Source organism: Branchiostoma floridae, chromosome 15 (genome assembly GCF_000003815.2).
Source record: "Branchiostoma floridae strain S238N-H82 chromosome 15, Bfl_VNyyK, whole genome shotgun sequence".
NCBI classification, from domain to species: Eukaryota; Metazoa; Chordata; class Leptocardii; order Amphioxiformes; family Branchiostomatidae; genus Branchiostoma; species Branchiostoma floridae.
This window is the reverse complement of record NC_049993.1, coordinates 12,238,623-12,256,661: the sequence shown is the minus strand read 5'-3', so window position 1 is coordinate 12,256,661 and position 18,039 is coordinate 12,238,623. Positions and strand designations below refer to the sequence as shown.

At 38.0% G+C, this 18,039-nt stretch overlaps 1 protein-coding gene across 3 annotated transcripts; it reads left to right on the top strand.

The window, feature by feature from the left end:
* The first annotated feature begins 82 nt into the window (after positions 1-82).
* LOC118432427 (9,11-endoperoxide prostaglandin H2 reductase-like) lies at positions 83-17,642 on the top strand. 3 transcript variants are annotated; one of them, XM_035843989.1, is made up of 8 exons: positions 84-237; positions 785-1,033; positions 1,541-1,645; positions 2,058-2,149; positions 6,442-6,624; positions 13,016-13,075; positions 15,682-15,834; positions 16,141-17,642. In XM_035843989.1, the coding sequence occupies exons 1-7, from the start codon at positions 129-131 to the stop codon at positions 15,793-15,795; spliced, it is 912 nt and encodes a 303-aa protein (XP_035699882.1). In that variant the 5' UTR covers positions 84-128; the 3' UTR covers positions 15,796-15,834; positions 16,141-17,642. The 3 variants fall into 3 exon arrangements, with proteins under 3 accessions (XP_035699883.1, XP_035699882.1, XP_035699881.1); XM_035843990.1 differs by lacking the exons at positions 15,682-15,834; positions 16,141-17,642 and adding an exon at positions 13,532-13,804 and having other exon boundaries at positions 83-237; XM_035843988.1 differs by having other exon boundaries at positions 15,682-17,642.
* Positions 17,643-18,039: the final 397 nt, after the last annotated feature.

Below are 18,039 nucleotides of genomic sequence, written 5' to 3'. Positions count from 1 at the left end.
CCGTAGTTTTTATACCTTATACTGTGATAGTATTTGTTTATCTATTATTGTTAAATTTTAGAGTAATATTTTCCATAAAATATAATATTACTGACAGGAAAATTTTAGAAAAGTAATCAGGCAAAGGTATGTGTACAGTAGGCAGCCCATGGTTATCTCAAGTAAAAATGGCTGCCAAAGTTTCGACTGAGTGTGTTGTGCTGTCAAATGGAGTTAAAATGCCGATTCTTGGCCTAGGTAAGAGTGTTTTTGTGACATGTTCGTGTGTTTTATGTATAGTAGACTTACCAGAGTGCTGTAGAACTCCACTGTAGGTTTTTACAATGTATGAAACTGCTGTATAAAAGATGGCCCCATACACAACTACCAGACAAGGGATAGCGGTCCCCTGTGGCTAGCGGAAATTTGCAAATTTTGGAGACTCTCAGCTACAGTAACTTAAAGATGAAAGAATGAATTTGTAAAACATAGATAGAAAGAATGAATTATTTTATGAAACCATTACATCATAACATAATCATTAGGTCAGCTGTTTCTTGGTGAGTGAGATTTGACTTGAGTATCTATTTGTTTACTAGTATATATCAACTTCATTGAGATGCATGTTTTAATCAAGTACTAGTAGCATAACAAAATTTTATTTGACAGGGAAAAAATCGCCATCCGCAAATCACAATAAATATGCATCCCCTGCATGCATGCGCATATTCGGGCCGATATGGACGCATTATTATATCTTCAAATACTTTAAGTTGGAAAGCTAGAGGAAACCTTTTTCTTGTAGGTACTTCCCACCATGGAGGCTTTTCTCAGTCAGCGATAGTCTACGCGCTCAGAGATTGCGGAATCAGACTCATAGATACCGCTAAACGGTACGGCTGCGAGGAACAGCTCGGAGCAGCCATCAAACAGAGCGGGGTTCCCAGGGAGCAGATCTTCGTTACCACCAAGTTGTGGCCGCTGGACTATGGGTACGAATCCACGAAAACTGCATTCAAGGAGTCTTGCAAGAGACTTGGGGTGGATTATTTGGGTAAGGACACTTTTCTTTCGTTCACTTTGAGTTTTCGTTTCAGCCTATTTATGTCATCAGAGACACAAGTCAGTAGAATGCAGCAGTCTGGCATCTAGTAACTTTTACCTTTTTATAACCAGGAGATCATTTATGTAGAATAACAAGGGGCCCAGTATACTTCCTTGTGGCACCCACATGTGATACATGTAAGCATAGACCATTGGATTAGTATGTCTACAGTCTACACATTGATATTATTGTTGTTTATTCATCATTGTTTATTTATCCTTATCTGCTCTTCCTAGGTTTCTCACTAGCAATTCAATGCTGTATATTATCAGGGAGACTCCAGTTGCAGCCTAGTTTTTGAGTGTTTCGCATTTCATTTTGTCATAACAGTTTTGGATAGTCAACTTGATGCATGTACAATGTATAGATATTAGCATTCTGACAGTGTAGAAATGCAAACATCTTCAACAATTTGAAAACACTTTAAACAATTACAAAATGCATTCTTTTGAACAGACCTCTACCTGATACACTGGCCTGACTGCCCACGAGGAAAGGGACAAGACAACAGAACCATCAGAGCTGAGACATGGAGGGCGCTGGAAGACTTGTACAGTAAAGGTAGGACACTGCAGTTTTGTTCAATGTTAAAAGGGGGCATTGCTGAATGGTTATGTCACCCTACACTGGCATGACTGCATGTATGTATAACATATATATTCCATACCTATGGGCAAAGATGGTGCTATCCACAAACATGCATGTGTAGATAGCATATGTTTGGTTTAACAAACAAAATACGCTTTTGTATGTGTCTTGACATGGTACTGTAGGTCCTCCTTGCTTTATGCAGGTGGCATTGTCATTAAAATTGTACAAGACATTCTCAGACGAAATATTAATCAAAGATGAGAAATTATGAGAAATTGAGCTAGGAACCATGTTGATATGCATTTTTTCTAAGATATTTTTTTACTCATTGACAGATTTTGTGGCCCATCTACTGGTTTCTTCATTGTTTGTTTACCCTCAGGTTTGTGCAGAGCTATAGGAGTCAGTAACTTCCTTGTCCCCCATCTAGAGCAGCTCATACAAGACTGTACAGTAGTGCCACATGTCAATCAGGTATGTCAAACTGTCTCTGAATTAGTGTTACAAAAGAGTAAAAATACCATAGCCTAGGCCTCTTTGGTGTCTTTTGTTGTTATTCCCTGTCATGGGAATGGGTATTGGAAGGCAGAGCCCATTCCTTTTCTTCCACCTAGTATACCTTTTTTACCTCCACCACCAAAGTCAGGTACCCTTTTTTACACCTGTGTGGAGTGAGGGAAATCCATGGTAAATTCCTTTTCTAAGGACATCTAAGCCAGATATGGAAACCATGACCTCTTAATCCTGTGCCTGCTAGCACAGCCACTCAGCTATCAATGCTCTAAATTGGACTATCCCTAAATGTATTCTGGTTTTACCAGAAATAGTGGACCACCCATCCACCCTTTCTGAATACTTAACACATTCCTTCAAATGGCTACACAACTACATGTACCAAATTGCCACTGTGCTGAATTACCATAAACTTCACCTGTCCCCATCTTAAACTGGTCAATTGTGCAAGCCTAAGTTGGATCTTAATATTAATCATTAGAAGAGTGCTGCTAGCAATGAAAATGCATGTACGTTTACATTGAATTTTTTGTTTTGTCCTACAAGGCTATTTGTTGATATACTTATAGAAACAACTTTAATTTTCTAATGTCAAATTCTGTAAATGCTCTACAGATGTAGTTCTTCATCCTAGATACAAGAATAGCCATTGACAGATTGAATAATTGGTAACAGCTTTACAAATGCAACATTATTTGGCCCATTGTAGGAATTTGTAACATGAAACAATTTATATTAAAATTTGCCGACACTCAGAGCTGTATCTTTTCCAAAATCCCAGTTCACCCCACCTCATCTTGTTCCACTTACCACCTCAGAAGTCTATCTGAATTCAGTTATGGATGAAACACTCCTTTCCACTTTGGCGATGGTTGTTTTCTATTCATTTGTTCATTTTGCCCCAGAACATTTGGCTTGGAGCAAAGCCAATGACCTCAGATAAACCTGTGCCAAATGAATCCTTATCAGTTCCAGTGGGAGAATTACTATGGCAGGATGTATGGATATGTGTTACTAATGTGGCAAAGCTTTTCTTATCAGGACCAGGCTTTGTTGTTCAACAGCAGTCTTTTCATCTTGTTTATAACAGTGTCTTTGTGCACTGTTGTACACTGTACGTCTAGGAATATTTGTGGTGGTCTTATGTTCACGATTTCTGAGGTGATCTTTCCACCTCCAACTTAGAATATTATGGAAATGCATTGAGTCTTCTGCTTAACCACAAACACCTTTGTCCCCTTTTTGCGAATTTAAGTTATTTTACAGCACCATGCACAAGAGGCAGATGCTACATATAGATAGTGGTGTTCATCCAACAAAAATGCCCTGTCAAAGAGATGTTAAGATTAGGAGATTCCATATTTCTATTAGCACGTCTGACCCCCACAGGATGGGGAACAACAGACGTTAAACCGGAGAGTAGTAGTAGTAGTAGTAGTCAAAGTAGCTAAAAGGTACAACTTTTTATGTAAGCAAGCTTTTTCATTAGTGAGGAGTGAGTTTCTTTGGAGGCGTACGTACCAATTCTGTGAGGCTATACCCAAGCTATTTTAATTTCCTGAAGTTGGTAGGGAAACCTCTTTAGATGGTAATAAGGTTCTTTCTACAGTAACAATTTCCTGCCATTGCTTGGGTTGTCTTTCTGCTACCTTCCTTCTGGCACTAGGATTAGTAGGAAATAGAACCAGTCAGTATTGCCCTGAGGAAGGGAGAAAGACTACCCAAACATCAGTAGGGAATTGTTAGTGGTTGTGTAGAAGAGAGAACCTTGATAGAGGGTCTGCATGCTCTTTTCCGTAAGGCGTAGGCAGCCTATTTTTATTTCGCGTAACTCGTAGGGAAAACCATCTTATTATATCTATGTAATTCGTAGCAAGGCGACCAAATTTAGCGTAATTGCCTTCCGTGATTTAGCGTAATACGTAGGGTTATCTTCTGAATTCAGCGTAAATCGTTGTCAGGAACCCCCATGCAGACCCTCTTAATACCCTAACCAACCTATTCATGGAGGAAAGCTCTTCAATTTCATGTACTTCCTAGCAAGGTGGGAAAAATTTAGCAAAAACAGTGAAAGTTATATCAATATCAGCTCACTGGAGAGCTGTTCTTCCAGTGGTCATAAAAGAGAAGACAGTATTGACAGGTTCATTGTACCGGGAAATTCCCCAAGGGCTTTTTGACTAGCACAATGAAGTGAAACACACATTAACACCCTGTCCTTAAAGGACTGCAGCCATTTCTGGTTAAGAGTGCATGTCGGGTGAGTGACACAGACAGAATTAAACTCACGGCTTCTAGTTCCACTGACAGGGCTGCTAACCACTGTACTACGCACACTAACCACATAGCAATAAGCATCATGGTGCTTTCTATTTATCAGGACTCATGCTCATACTAGTAGTAGGCAGCTTTCCTGAAGTTAACATAAAGCATTGTTGGGAACCCCGCACCCCCACCCCCACCCTCATACAGATGAGAAGATCCCCTCTTCACAGCTTTCTTTCAAATTGCAAATTACAAACTTGTAAATCCTGGGCTGTTGTCATTGACGTCACTTTGAGTGCTATCTGGTTGCTAGATCAAACATAGTGTGTAGGCTTTGAACTGATATCTCACAGTAAATTACTTTGAAAGATCAGAGAGAGCACAGAGCTGTGAAACTGATGCCCCTCTTAAATTGCCCAACACCCCCCACTTGTTGTTAATATTCCATTATAATTACCAAGTAATAAACCTAGGTCCTGTAGGTGGAAAGATTAGATGTTGATCAAAGGCCGTACTGAAGTTATTTTATGGATGACATCTGTGCGCACTCCAATTTTCTTTTGTGTCAAAAAAAAGTTTATAACCATACTGTAAGTATGTACAAAAAAGCTACAAATTTAGCAAGTACATGCTGTAAACTGCATAACAAATATCAGAAAATATCATGATACCAATGTCATTGCATGACTTTCATCCTGGCCATGTATCAGTATAGATAAACTGAAAAATAGAATGTATTTTGATCCCTAGACAAAGTCTTCCATCGTCAAAGAAGATGTGAACAAAAATATTGAAGTATCATATGTAAGTGCCATGTTCTGTGTGTTCCATCATTTGCTTAACCTTCCTGACCCGCTTAAATGAGTCGAGAGGATCTTGTTGTCCATGTAACAAAATCAGTGTGGTCTAACCAGCAGAGCAGAGAAGAGTGACTGTCATTTAACTCTACAGACTAATAGATTTCATGTTCCCCCACTTCATACGACTAAGTAATATAGACAAATTTATATTCCTTATGAATCTAGACAAACCTTTACTTATAAAGCATATCTGTTTTTACATTTTCAATATCTGTATCTGTATCTATATAGCCGGTATAACCGCCGTTTGGCGTAACACACCAGCTTATATATCACAAAGAAACGAGAAGAAGCCAAATGTACGCAGTAGAATACGATTCTTGAGTAGTGTAGATTCATTGTATCATGATATCGTGTTGTATCATTTATTGTGACCTGTACTGAACCCAGTGGGTATGAATGTACAATAAAGGTCTTCATTCATTAAATGATAGCTGTTACAGGGGCCAGTAGGTCTTCCACTACATGGGATAGAATTTTTACTCAATTTCACTTCAAAGGCAGTTCTAGAATTAAAGTACATTGATATGCTGCATATCAAAAACCTGACAACTGCATTATTAATTATGGTAGTTGAAAAAAGCTGTCAACCACCTGCACCCACTTCAATATTGAACTGACATGGCATACCGAATATCATGGAAATTCATTGTTGCTTTGTTCAGTTATCCTCCTTGAAATATTTGAACAAAAATGCCTCTGCAATTCCAGTGCAAGCTGCCAGGTGGCCCAAACTTACACCACTTTTTCCTTACATCAAAAGCTATCTACATGTACCTCCAAAAAATCAAGACCATAGCATGTCCAGGACAAAAGATACAAAAATGGGAAGTTTTACTGCAGTACCAAGGTCACACACCAGGGTGTCCAATTCCCTACACCTACCTACCTAGGCTTTGATAATTTTCTTTCATACTGTATAAGTTTAGGCACTCATATACACAGGCTATCTGGTTTATCATCTGTTGTTCCCTGTCAGGCGACGATTAGATGTGCTACCAGCAGGCTCTGTCTTTAGAGTCGGCACTGTGTAGGTTGCCAAAAACTTTATTGCTATTTAAGTGCACATTGTACGATACAGATTTTTTTTCAGCTTGTAATATTTTACATTCTTTTGTATTAATGCAGGTGGAATACCATCCTTACCAAAATCCCAAAGACTTGATGAGGTTTTGTCAGGCACACAGTATTGCAGTAGAGGGGTACTGTCCACTGGCCAAGGGGAGTGCACTCAAGGAGCCAGCCATCACTACAATAGCAACTAAATACCAGAAGACACCAGCACAGATCCTCATACGTTGGAGCATACAGGTTAGTCTATGATAAAACATTACAGTGTTACTGTTAGGTGTAGCAGGCTACAATGTACCCCTAGCCAGAATATACCTGGGTACGTGTACATTCTGGCCATCAGTATATTCCAGCATGCTACACCTGTAGTATGAAATTAAAGGTTTACTTCTTTTGTAACTTTTCTTCTTTTCAATTGATAGACATGTAAAATTTTCCATGATTTCTTTCTGTTAGAAAACAAGGTGACTTAATTTAGAAAAATGCAAAGACAATCAACTGCAATGTTTTTGTAGAAATGGAATATTTTGAACTACATTTCTGCTACAAATATTCGTTATTCTACTTTCGTAAGTCATGTGTATAATATACATTACGGTATTTGGAAAAAAAGTTTCATAGGGTACCGTACAGTATAGATCTGTTGTCATCTCTTTTTTTCCATGCCCACAGGTATTAACCCCTGCATTTTATTCAACTTTTTTAATGATGCAAGGAATACTGAATGTATTTGCCTATATTTTAAAGGAAGAAAGAATTCTTCTTTAGAATGATCTACTTCTTTTATGTGTGGTTTGATTTCCTAAAACCCCAGTTTCTTCTATACAATGCCCAAACCCTATTCGAAAATATTTTGGATTAAAAAAGTTAGATTTTGTTCAGTCATCCCCTCCCTTTAACATTAACAAAATGTCCTCAAACCACTGCCACAAGATTTACAAAGTACCAGGTTCACCTCTTACCAGCACACACCTAACTCCTACCCCTATCACTTACACATAAGGTAAGATATACTGCTCTCATTATACCTGCACTGTTACAGATGGGACATTTGACCTGCTTTCCTTCCCCAGTAATGTGGATATACTTCAGTTCTTACTAAGTGGGTACAGGGCCACATGGGAACTATTACCAAGTATAAGTCCTCCCAAGCTCATTTCAGCTGAAAGCTTTAGAACAACTTTGTGAAACTAAAGACCCATTAGGAAAGGCTTTCCTGGTGGAGTGGAGTATAGAAATACAATAAATTTTACATAGGTGCAATTTTTTGTGTCTATATGTTAGCATTAAAGGTTATAGATTCGTGTAATGAGCCTTGCCTAACTGAAACATTTACATGGCTCATAGGTTGGAGTCCCATCCATTGACATATAATCTTCTTTTTTAGTTAGGAAATACATTAAGTTAAGACTGATAAACAGGGGAGTTGACACAAATTATCATTATCATTCTTAGCCATTTTTTGTGACAAATGTATATCAATTGCCATATAGGGGGTATACTTTGGACATTTGACACATGACAAATGCATGTTACTCCAGGACCTGTAACTTAAACTAGGTATGTATCCTTTGGAGTGGGGCCAAAAGCCTACATTACGTATGTTCAGGTACAGGTTTGTACCTATACCTGAATAATTTCACAAGGTAATCTGTGGTCTTCACTGGTGACAGCAACAGCATGAATGAGCAGTTAACAGAATGAATGAGCAGTTAACAGAATGTTAATTTGGACTTCACTTGTCTCATGCACGTTCCAGTGCTTAAATTTGTATCTTTGAGGTAGGAATAACAGATTCTAACAGATATAACAACATAAGAATATAATGTTACATGTATATGAGTACAAGTGTTATCAAATGCTATTCAAATGTGTTGGTATTTGAACCTGTACCTAAATGATGTACCCGGGATATCATACAGGTACATGTACTGATACACAGCCCTACTTAGGAGTATTACTGCCCACTCACTTCCCATTTCCTGTGATCCCCGGGCAGCAGTATCCACTGCTCTACTGAAAGCACTGTAAATCAGGTACAAATGCACTTCTACAAGATGTATGCATGCAGAACATGCTTCAACACCTCCTGTCAAGAGGTTTTTCTTTCGAAGTTCACAGGCACTCCAGAGTATCAGGAGAAAGTAAAAGTTTATGACGGGGTGTCTCGTTTGTGCATAAAACATGCTGGGGATGTAAAACACAAGCTCTGTACGTTACGTACAAGCAGAGGTCTGAAGGTTTTGAAGGATCCATACCAGGAAGGACCCCTACTCTTACTGATAAGTGTGGTGGGTTCTTTAATGTGTGGCTGTCCTCAAACATGGGACCTCCAGCTTTATATCCCATCCAACAGGATATTCCTGACAGAAATTAGGTAATCATTGAGTCGAGTGAGTGAATAGGTGTATAGTGCATTTCCCAATGGCACAACTTTGCGACCTGCTAGGGATTCAAATCCAGAATCTTTAGATCCCAAGTTAACAACCCTACGTCACATTTCATACCTGGGGCTCGACCAGGATGTTTGCGTAAACAAAGAATTTAAGTTTATGAATTTTTCAAGTAAATATGCACAAAGCATGCCGTTGAATTATTTTTGGTCCATTTTGTGTTTTTGTAGTCTTTTATATCATACTTTTCGCTCCCCAAAACTGCCAGGCCAGGCCCCTTTGTGGAAACGTGACGTTAGCCTAACTGGTACTTTTCATATCCTTCAGATGACCTGGGTCATTGTGGAGTACTTAGAGTGATGATATTTACTACCTCAGTAGAACTAGGTTAGTGTGCTTTTGATTCATTAGACCATCAAGTATAACTTCATCATCAATAGCCATGGGAGCTGACTCCACTGTTTTGACCTTTCCTTATGAAAAATATCATTGTGAGGTTAATTTACAGCTCCCTGCCCCATGTACCCTAGGCGTTTCTCGTAGATGATGTAAAGGTTATAGAAAGGTTAGAAACTTCATCATGATTGTATCGTTCAAGTGTAATTTTGTCAGTGGTGCTATAGTGTGAAAGACAAAGTCAATGTCATATTGTCATGTTGTAATCTTCTTCATTTGAAAAGTCAAGAATGGATGTGCTATCCCCCTCTTTTTGATTACATTTGTTTCACTCTTGAATTTAGATGACAATCCCTAATTCTTGAAATAGCTGGGTGTAGCAATCTGGAGGTTTCCCCCTTTTAGAATAGCCCCAGGTATATTCTGGCAGTAGTAGAATCTGGCTTACTACACAATGAAAGTGAAACTTACATAACATATCCAGCCTTCCTGGATTCCCCCCAAGCATCAAACCTTGTTAGATGGAAGATTACAAGGCCAAACTTGAGTCTCAATTCCAGAATCAATGATTGAATTCTTTCATTTCACTGAACATTGAGTCCAAAGGTAAACCCCTTGTTCTAATTGGCTCAAGTTTGGCTTTCAACTGGTCTTACATGTTGCTACTTCATTTGTTCCATAGCTAGTCTAATCAATTACTTACTTACATACAAATACTGTAAATGCATTTAAGTTCGTGGGGATTTAATTTCGCGGTAGCGGGGAGAAGGACTTTTCGCGGTGGATTTAAGTTCACGGTAACACCATAGACTGCAGTCTAATACCATAATAGAAAAATGTTCGCGGTGAAGTGGTCACCGCAAAAACCGCGAACATTAATCCACCGCGAACATTTCTGCATTTACAGTACTACTAATAGAAGTAATCAATTAGAAACTGGAAAATCATTCACAAAGACTGTCAATAGACTGTGCTCCACCTGAATGGTTGGGAGGTTCAGAAGCTGAAAGTGGGAAGTTTGCCAGGGTAGGAAATTACAGATAGATTATGGATGGAATTTTGTATCTGTGATTGACCTACAAGTGTATATCAGGCCAAGCAAGGGCAACCTTATCACGGGGTTGTATCAGGGGGGAATCAACTCTTCCAGCATGAAGTGAGACTCTCTGAGAGCGTGATTGAAGATTACTGCATGGCTGAAGAACACGAATTTCAATAACAAGCAAGTCTAGTGCTGGTAGACACACACTCAGGATTGAGTCAGAAGCTCGATGGAATATAAAGAGAGAATATAGTGGTGTCATTAAAAAACATGGGAGAAATCGCATTCTTTGGATAGGAAAACATAACATATAGTAAAGTTATTCAAACACAACCAAAGTAGTACTCACTTCCAACGTTTTGATGTCTGTCTGACACCATTAACAGGGTTGGAATGGCTGGATTTGCTTTGCGCTGCTACTTATAGGCAGTCTTTCCAACCCTGATGATGGTGTCTGACAGACATCGAAACGTTGGAATTGAGTACAACTTTGGTTGTGTTTGAAGAACTTTACTATTACTATGAATATTTACCAATCTGAAAAAAGAAAGAAGTTGAGAAAAAGGTTTGAAACAATCAAAAACATAAATACATATATACATACATAGTACATACAAACATAAAAGTTGTTGGAATATGTCCTATGGCTTAAAATTGGATAACATTTGAAATTTTTGCTATGTTGTAGATCTAAGTGCACTGTTTTTGCATTGTCCTCTCACCACAAACTCACCACACATTGAAGTAATGTTACATGTTCTGTCTACCATTGTGTTGCTACAATTGTTTGAAGCGCAGACTCAATGATACCTGCAACTCTTAATTTTCTGCAAGCGTAAGGGAATTTTCGGTACTTGTTTTGCCAGTCTGCTACAATAGCCATCCTTTCAGCACCAGGAACAGCATCCCTTGAGGAGAACTGATTTCCTGTCGTGTCCTAAATGGATTCCTGATGGTTGTATCTACTGCCTCAGTAATCACCTTGTTTTCCCATTCACTCTCATCACCTTCCTTTTCATTACCGAGGACATGGTCATTATGGGACTATTACTTTGATTCCTGTGCAGTATTGGATGTTGTTGTAGTGTCACAGATACGGGTGTTAGGTAGGTTCTGTGCAGAATACTAAGAGGAAAGGCTGCATACCTTACAGGTACCAGTACAGAGATGTAGGTACAGGTCCAGCTTTTTACTTGTGCCTGTCCTATTTTGGACAATGTGTTGTGGTCTTTAATAATGATATAAACATAAATTAACAGTTAACAGGATTTCTGTTACCTGGGGTACATTATCTCATGCAGAGAACCCATGCTTTCAAGAGAATATCACATTTGAAAAGGCGACACTGATTTCATCAGTTTTTTCAAAGCCAAATAAGAGATACTCAAGAAACACATTCACTTAGCAAGTATTATCTGGCATATTTTACTACACTTTACCTGAATGTCTAATCTTCATTGATGTAATGTATCAGTAACAGAATAAGTAAAAAGTTACACACATGTCTGGCACTTGAGTATACAAGACTTAGTCTATGATATGTTCAGATACAGTACAGGGTTCAGGAACCATTATACCTAATACGTGGCAACAGTCAATGCAGCTAATAACAATCGACATGCACCCACACCTTTGAATATTTATGTATAAAACCCTGCACATGGACCAGTGTATGTTAGGTGCAGTTAGACACCAGAAATACCTGCACAGCTCCAATTTTGCCTGCACTAACCTGCATATGCGGGTATTATTTCGAGCCCTGCAGTACCAGTATAAAACCTGTGCATGGATTTACCTGTATTTTGGACATGTACCTGAATGATTGTTGCAGTACTGTACCATTACTATATATCAGTACATAGCACTAGTGCAGGCACACCTGAGCAGAATACTGCAAAGACTATATTGGATTATTGATGTTGTGTGGAAGAAACTCTGACATGGTCAGTGAGGCTGAAAACATACCAGCTCAGAGCCATAGAGTGGAGTACTCCCACTCATAGCTCACAGGTGACACTTGCCTACTGGTTGACTAAAAGGTGTTCTCATGGCTCAGAAAGCCATTAATGTTCCTGAATATGGCCTTGAGTAGTAACCAAAGGCCTGTCATGATCAAAGTCTTCATTGTAGGAATGATCTAAACCACAGTTTTCCTCCAAGGGCCATCTGGCGGTGTTGTACAAAATGTATTGTCATGACTGTCTATATGGTCGCATTAATCCGTTACATATATTTCAATGTAAAAGATGAACATTTGCCATGTCTTATATACCTAGAACAGACTCAATGTCTCAGTCCAAGACATTAGGGCTGTTTTTCAAATGTATTTTTGTGAAAGAAGTCACTTTTCTACAGACAATATTTATCTGTGGAAATGTTGCAAGCTTGCAGGTGTGCCTTGTGCCTAGTATCAAGGCCACAGTAGTTTGTTGTCAATGTATGCTAAATTATGTTGTTGTTGTATGATGTATATATTTTTATTACGCTAATTGTATTATATCTTAGATGACCAATTTATCTATCTTGAATTTTTTTAACTTGAATTGTATTATGTATATATATCATATGTATTATTATATATCATGCAAATCATTGTATGACACTCTTCTTTTTCTGTTCTCTCACCCTATCCACATGCTATGTTGTTAATTTTTTGGAATAAACAAAACAAAAATGATTAATGTAGCAAACTTCTTCCTAAAATGATCTGCCAAACTGTTCTGGATTTTTCATGTTAGTTGAAAAATGGAATTCTTTTTTTCCCCCATTGATAGAGATGCCTTCTGTTGTGTTGTTTCAGAATGGTGTGGTCACCATTCCAAAGTCCACTAAAGAAGAGAGGATCAGGGAAAATTGCCAGGTGAGTTAAGAAATAAAGTCATGTATTTAGAGTAGAATGTTTATGTGCCCCTATTTAGTATCAGACATTATACCTTACAGGGTGCACTTGAATCTATTTTAACAAGTCATGAACTGCAAGATGTCTTTTTTTGCTGTGTTCTATGATTTCACAGTTGCAGCAATGACGTCATATATTTCTGTAATGATCTAAAACCTTAGCTAAACTCGGGTAAGGTTTTCACTTCTGTGGGCATAGCTTCTTACCAGCTGTCAGCCAATCAGAGAATTGCCCATTGTTTTTTGATAAAGTTGATTCTCCGATTGGCTGTGGTTACAAGCCACGCCCACAAAAGTGGAAACCTCTGCCCAGTTTATCAGAGCCTCTAAAGATTTTCTTATATAGGCCTCAGACTAGCTTTGTAGGAGAGTGAGTCCAAGGCAACTTTCTGCCACCTGTTTTCATTCTCTATTGCAGGTGTTAGACTTTCAGCTGAGAGAAAATGATATGGAATATCTGAATGGCTTACATGCCGATCTGCACATGAGTTGGAATCCAGCTGGAATTCCATGACTTCCTGATCTCCAAGTAGATGTTGGAAGTTCATGTTTAACATCTATCATCAGTTTGTATCTGTTTTTGAAAGCTTACAGTCAAATAGATGATCAGAAGAAATGATCTAAAAAGAGCAGTGAAATAGTTAGCCAGACATCTGTTTAGATACAATACCAAATCAAATTATAAATCTAATACAAATTTAATACTATTATTACATGACACTGACTTTCATTCAGCTTGGCTGACTTTTAAGTCAACAATTATCATGCTTATAGACAAAATCAAATACAAATAGTTGATTACCAAATGACAAATTACACATGACTAGTTTTTAATAAGTAGCTAATAGTAATTCTCCGCAAAATCAGTCATACAATCCAATTAAAGTTGATCCTTGGATTGCTTGTCATGAGTAGATACATTGTGCATTTGTGCATTAGATAGAATTTTATTTGGAGATCAACTTGAAAAATACCTCATGGTCAAAAGAAAAGTTAACCTTGATAGTGAGATCAAATGTTACAGTAACTCCTATACATATCTAACTGGAAGGTCAAGAACTCTAGCTTACTTCATTTGAGTTTACCATAGCCTTTACCTTGTAGGAATCTGTACCTCCTGCAGTTTCTGTAATAAAAATTGCTCGAAACATTATCTACAGTGACTACATTGAAGTGTTTCCTATTCAAGGCATGAGTTGCAGGAAAGACTCCTTCTTCTAGTTCCTCTGTCACACAATAGGAAATTGAAAGGCAGAAATTGCTCTAAATGACTTTCTTCTTTTTCTGTTGGTGCCAACAATCATCACATTGATCATTATAGCACATACACAAGGTACCCAAATTGTGACATGTTTTGCAGTAATACGTCTGGTGTTCTCATTATCATTGTGAGAGTGCAGCCAATGTTCGCAGGCCCCAAGACCCATCCGATGTGATGCAATAAATATTGGCGTGAAAAACATGCTTGACTTTTAGATTTTGCAACCTTCAAGCAATCAACAACTTCAGCGGAAGCGGCCAAAGCTTTTCAACCATGTGATAGGCTTAACCTTGGCTTACCTGAAGACCTTGACTCTGTGCTCGCTGAGGTCTCCAGAGACTATTAAATCTTGTAAAGTTTTTAAAAGTGTCACCTTCATGACTTGAGAAGTTTTAATCAGTCCCACTGGGAGGAACAGATCAGCCCAGCTCTCATCACCCCTATTGAAAGGTCTTGTATAACTCATTTCCTGGTGCTTCCTGTTCCACAGTGTGTTACAAATGACTTGATTACGGTGCTTGGATGTCTGTGGGGACTACCAGGCTTACACGTACTGGGTCCATGGCTAACATGAGGTGTTGTTTGACTAACATCTAGAAGTTGAATTTATTTCATTTTCCAAATACAGTAGCTTGCCCTTGTTGTATAAATGTTATAACTGCCTTTTGGCATAACACACCAGCCACATGGTGCAGCAGGTTATATTATGTGTACATGTTGCTTCTAAATTATTTGGTGATGATAACTTCCACTTAACCATAGTTCTTCTTGGAAATAAAAAGAATTTGAACACTTCAATCCATGGTTGCATTGATAACTCTGATACTTGTAGCCATAATGGTTCCATGTTGTTGTTTTTTTAGATCTGGCAGTGCTCAAAATACCCACATGCACACTTCCAAACGCAACCACATTTTGCTTGGCAAAACTTAGTTTTAAACCAAGGTAGCGCAGTGCACAACCTGAAACTTTGCAGTTGGAATACCGCTTTTCCTCCACCTATGTGCATAAGCTTTTGTATTGATTTCTTGTTATTAAAGATATTAAAGATAAGCAGTTACATGTATATGTAACTGGAAGAAAAGATGATAGATAAGAAGCCGACTTGAAGAAAGTAATAACTTGGGGCAACCTGAAATGGCCATGGTGCAGGCTGGCTTTTGACTCAGGTTGCTGCCTAAACAACCTGGCGGAAAATAGAATTTCGAGTACTGATATAAGAAGTGGTTTTGGTGCGTACACATAGGTGCTGCGGTTCAGAAAATGTTTAAGATGTTTTGATGCCAAAGTTTCCCCTAATTTTGCAGGTGTTTGACTTCAGTCTATCCAGAGAAGACATGGCCCACCTGGACAGTTTACATGATGGCAGGAAGATGTGTGAACTCAGCTCTATAGCCAACCTGGTCATGAACTCTGGATGACTAGATGGATGATAGATATACTATAAAGATACTACAAGAGTTCAGTGTACAAAATACTTTTCTGAGCCAGGTTGCACAGTGTGCAACCTGGGGCAAAAACTAGGTTGCACAATTGAATTTCAAGTTGCACCACCTACAATTTACTAACTTCTGAAAAAAAGGTACAATACATGTTTGGCTGATATGAAATGGAGCTACCTCGGTCCATCTATTTCTTCCTAAATTGACAACAAAATCGAGTTCTGAGGATCAAAATCTAAGTTGCACTCTGTGCAACCTGAGTTTAGAAGTAAGTTGCACCAAGCAAAAAGTGGTTGCATTGTGCAAGTGGATATTTTGCACACTGTTTAAAGCATTAATGCGATATCTCACTTGACGAGACTGGTGGGCAACTCTTCGTGAATGACAGTTTTGCAACTGGTTGCGAACAGGTGCCAATGAGCGCGAAGTCATCACCTGAAATGGCAAAAGTGCGAATTGTCGCTAAATGGCAGCCATTAGGCCCCAATGTTGCAGTTACAGTACCTGCCATAATATGTGGGAACTAAGGCTATTTTGATATGCAAGAGTGATTAGATGTCAAACATTCAATGTTTCCATATGATGACTATCCATGCAGTATTTTTAAAAGTGTAAATACATTGCACAATGTCATGTAAATCCCTAGGTTTTTCCCAGGGTACATTTTGATAAAGCATGTTGTTGTTTACATTTCCATGCCAAAATTGACCCATGTGCCAAAATCTTGTTGCATTTTTATCCAATTTTAATGGTTGCACTTAAGTGTTGAGATAAAGACATTTTTTATGATACAACTTTAATGTTTGGTATACTTTGATTACAACCAAAAGCTTTTGTGACCAAAATCATTTTTGCAATTTTGCAGGCATATGAAAGAAGATTGCCAATTAAGAATAATATAGATGAAGGGATCTTCTTATTAGATGTAGCAGTAGCTTTTAGGACACTAAATTGTGTTATTTCAAGTGTAGAGCTAGATAGTCAATACAGAGTACCAAACAATCATTCCACAATGATATTTTATGACTTGTGTTGCATTAATTCAGTATTCAACCATGAATATGATACTAAAGACAAGTCTATAGCCATTCTTTTTCTACATATATGTCAAACACATTATTTTTATACATGATGAATTTTACTGTCAATACAAGGGTTAGTATTTCCATTGTCAAAATGGATACCTATTGCAGTGGCCTGGAGCCATATACATCGACAATCATGTACTTGTATGTACACTAAGCTATTTCTTCAGTTACAAAAAAGACATGTAGTAGTAGTAGTAGAGACATACATGTACAATGTCACATACACACATGACATATACTCCCGTTTTTAAGTTGTATTGGAGTAGTAGAGCACTGGTATTCCAGTTCATCATTTTGAAATTGTACTTTTTTTATCATTCCAAGATACAAATGTATTATCAAACCTATTTTTAACCATGTGACTGGCTCATTCTACATGCATTAGCTTTTATTATTGCATTTTACAACATTCTATGTATTTATTATTATGCAGTTAGTATTAACTTAAATTTGTTGATGAACATGTGTATCACAGATCACAGTATAGTTTTTTTTTATTTAGCCTTGTTAGATATTATTAGATTTTATTGTAATAAAAATATTTGTACTTTTATTAATATTTCAGTGTGCTTTGGAGATAATGCAGAGGAGCTTTGAATGCCACCCTGACAGAAGTCTTTACTGGTAGTTTCCTAAGAGACAAAAAGAAGTGCCAACACAGCATATGTATATTGAACTTAAACCTATGATAAAAGCCCTTTAAAGTCATTGATATGATTATAACAATTGTCTAGCTTCTTTGAAATTGTACTTCTGTTGCATGGAATGCTCATCGACTAATCTTCCAGCATGGTGACGCCTGTCACTGCCAAAGCCCAGAGCTCGTTAAAAACTACTCAGTTGAGAGAGAGACTGGCATGTGAATTTTACGCATTAGGATATTGTGGAACTCTTTTATCTTGTAGTCTGAAGTCATTAGAACTTGAAGGCTTCTTTCTTCTTTAGACATTTTAAGACCGTTAATTCCTACAAAGACCCAAAGGACTATTTCACAGCCCCATTAACCAGTCTCTAAACGCAGCAATGAAAGATATTCCTGTCTTAAACAGACAGCTTGTGGCGTTGATATCAGTACAAATGTTGTGTATCCATTATGTGGACCCTAAGGAGTCTGATGTGGAGACTAATAATGCTC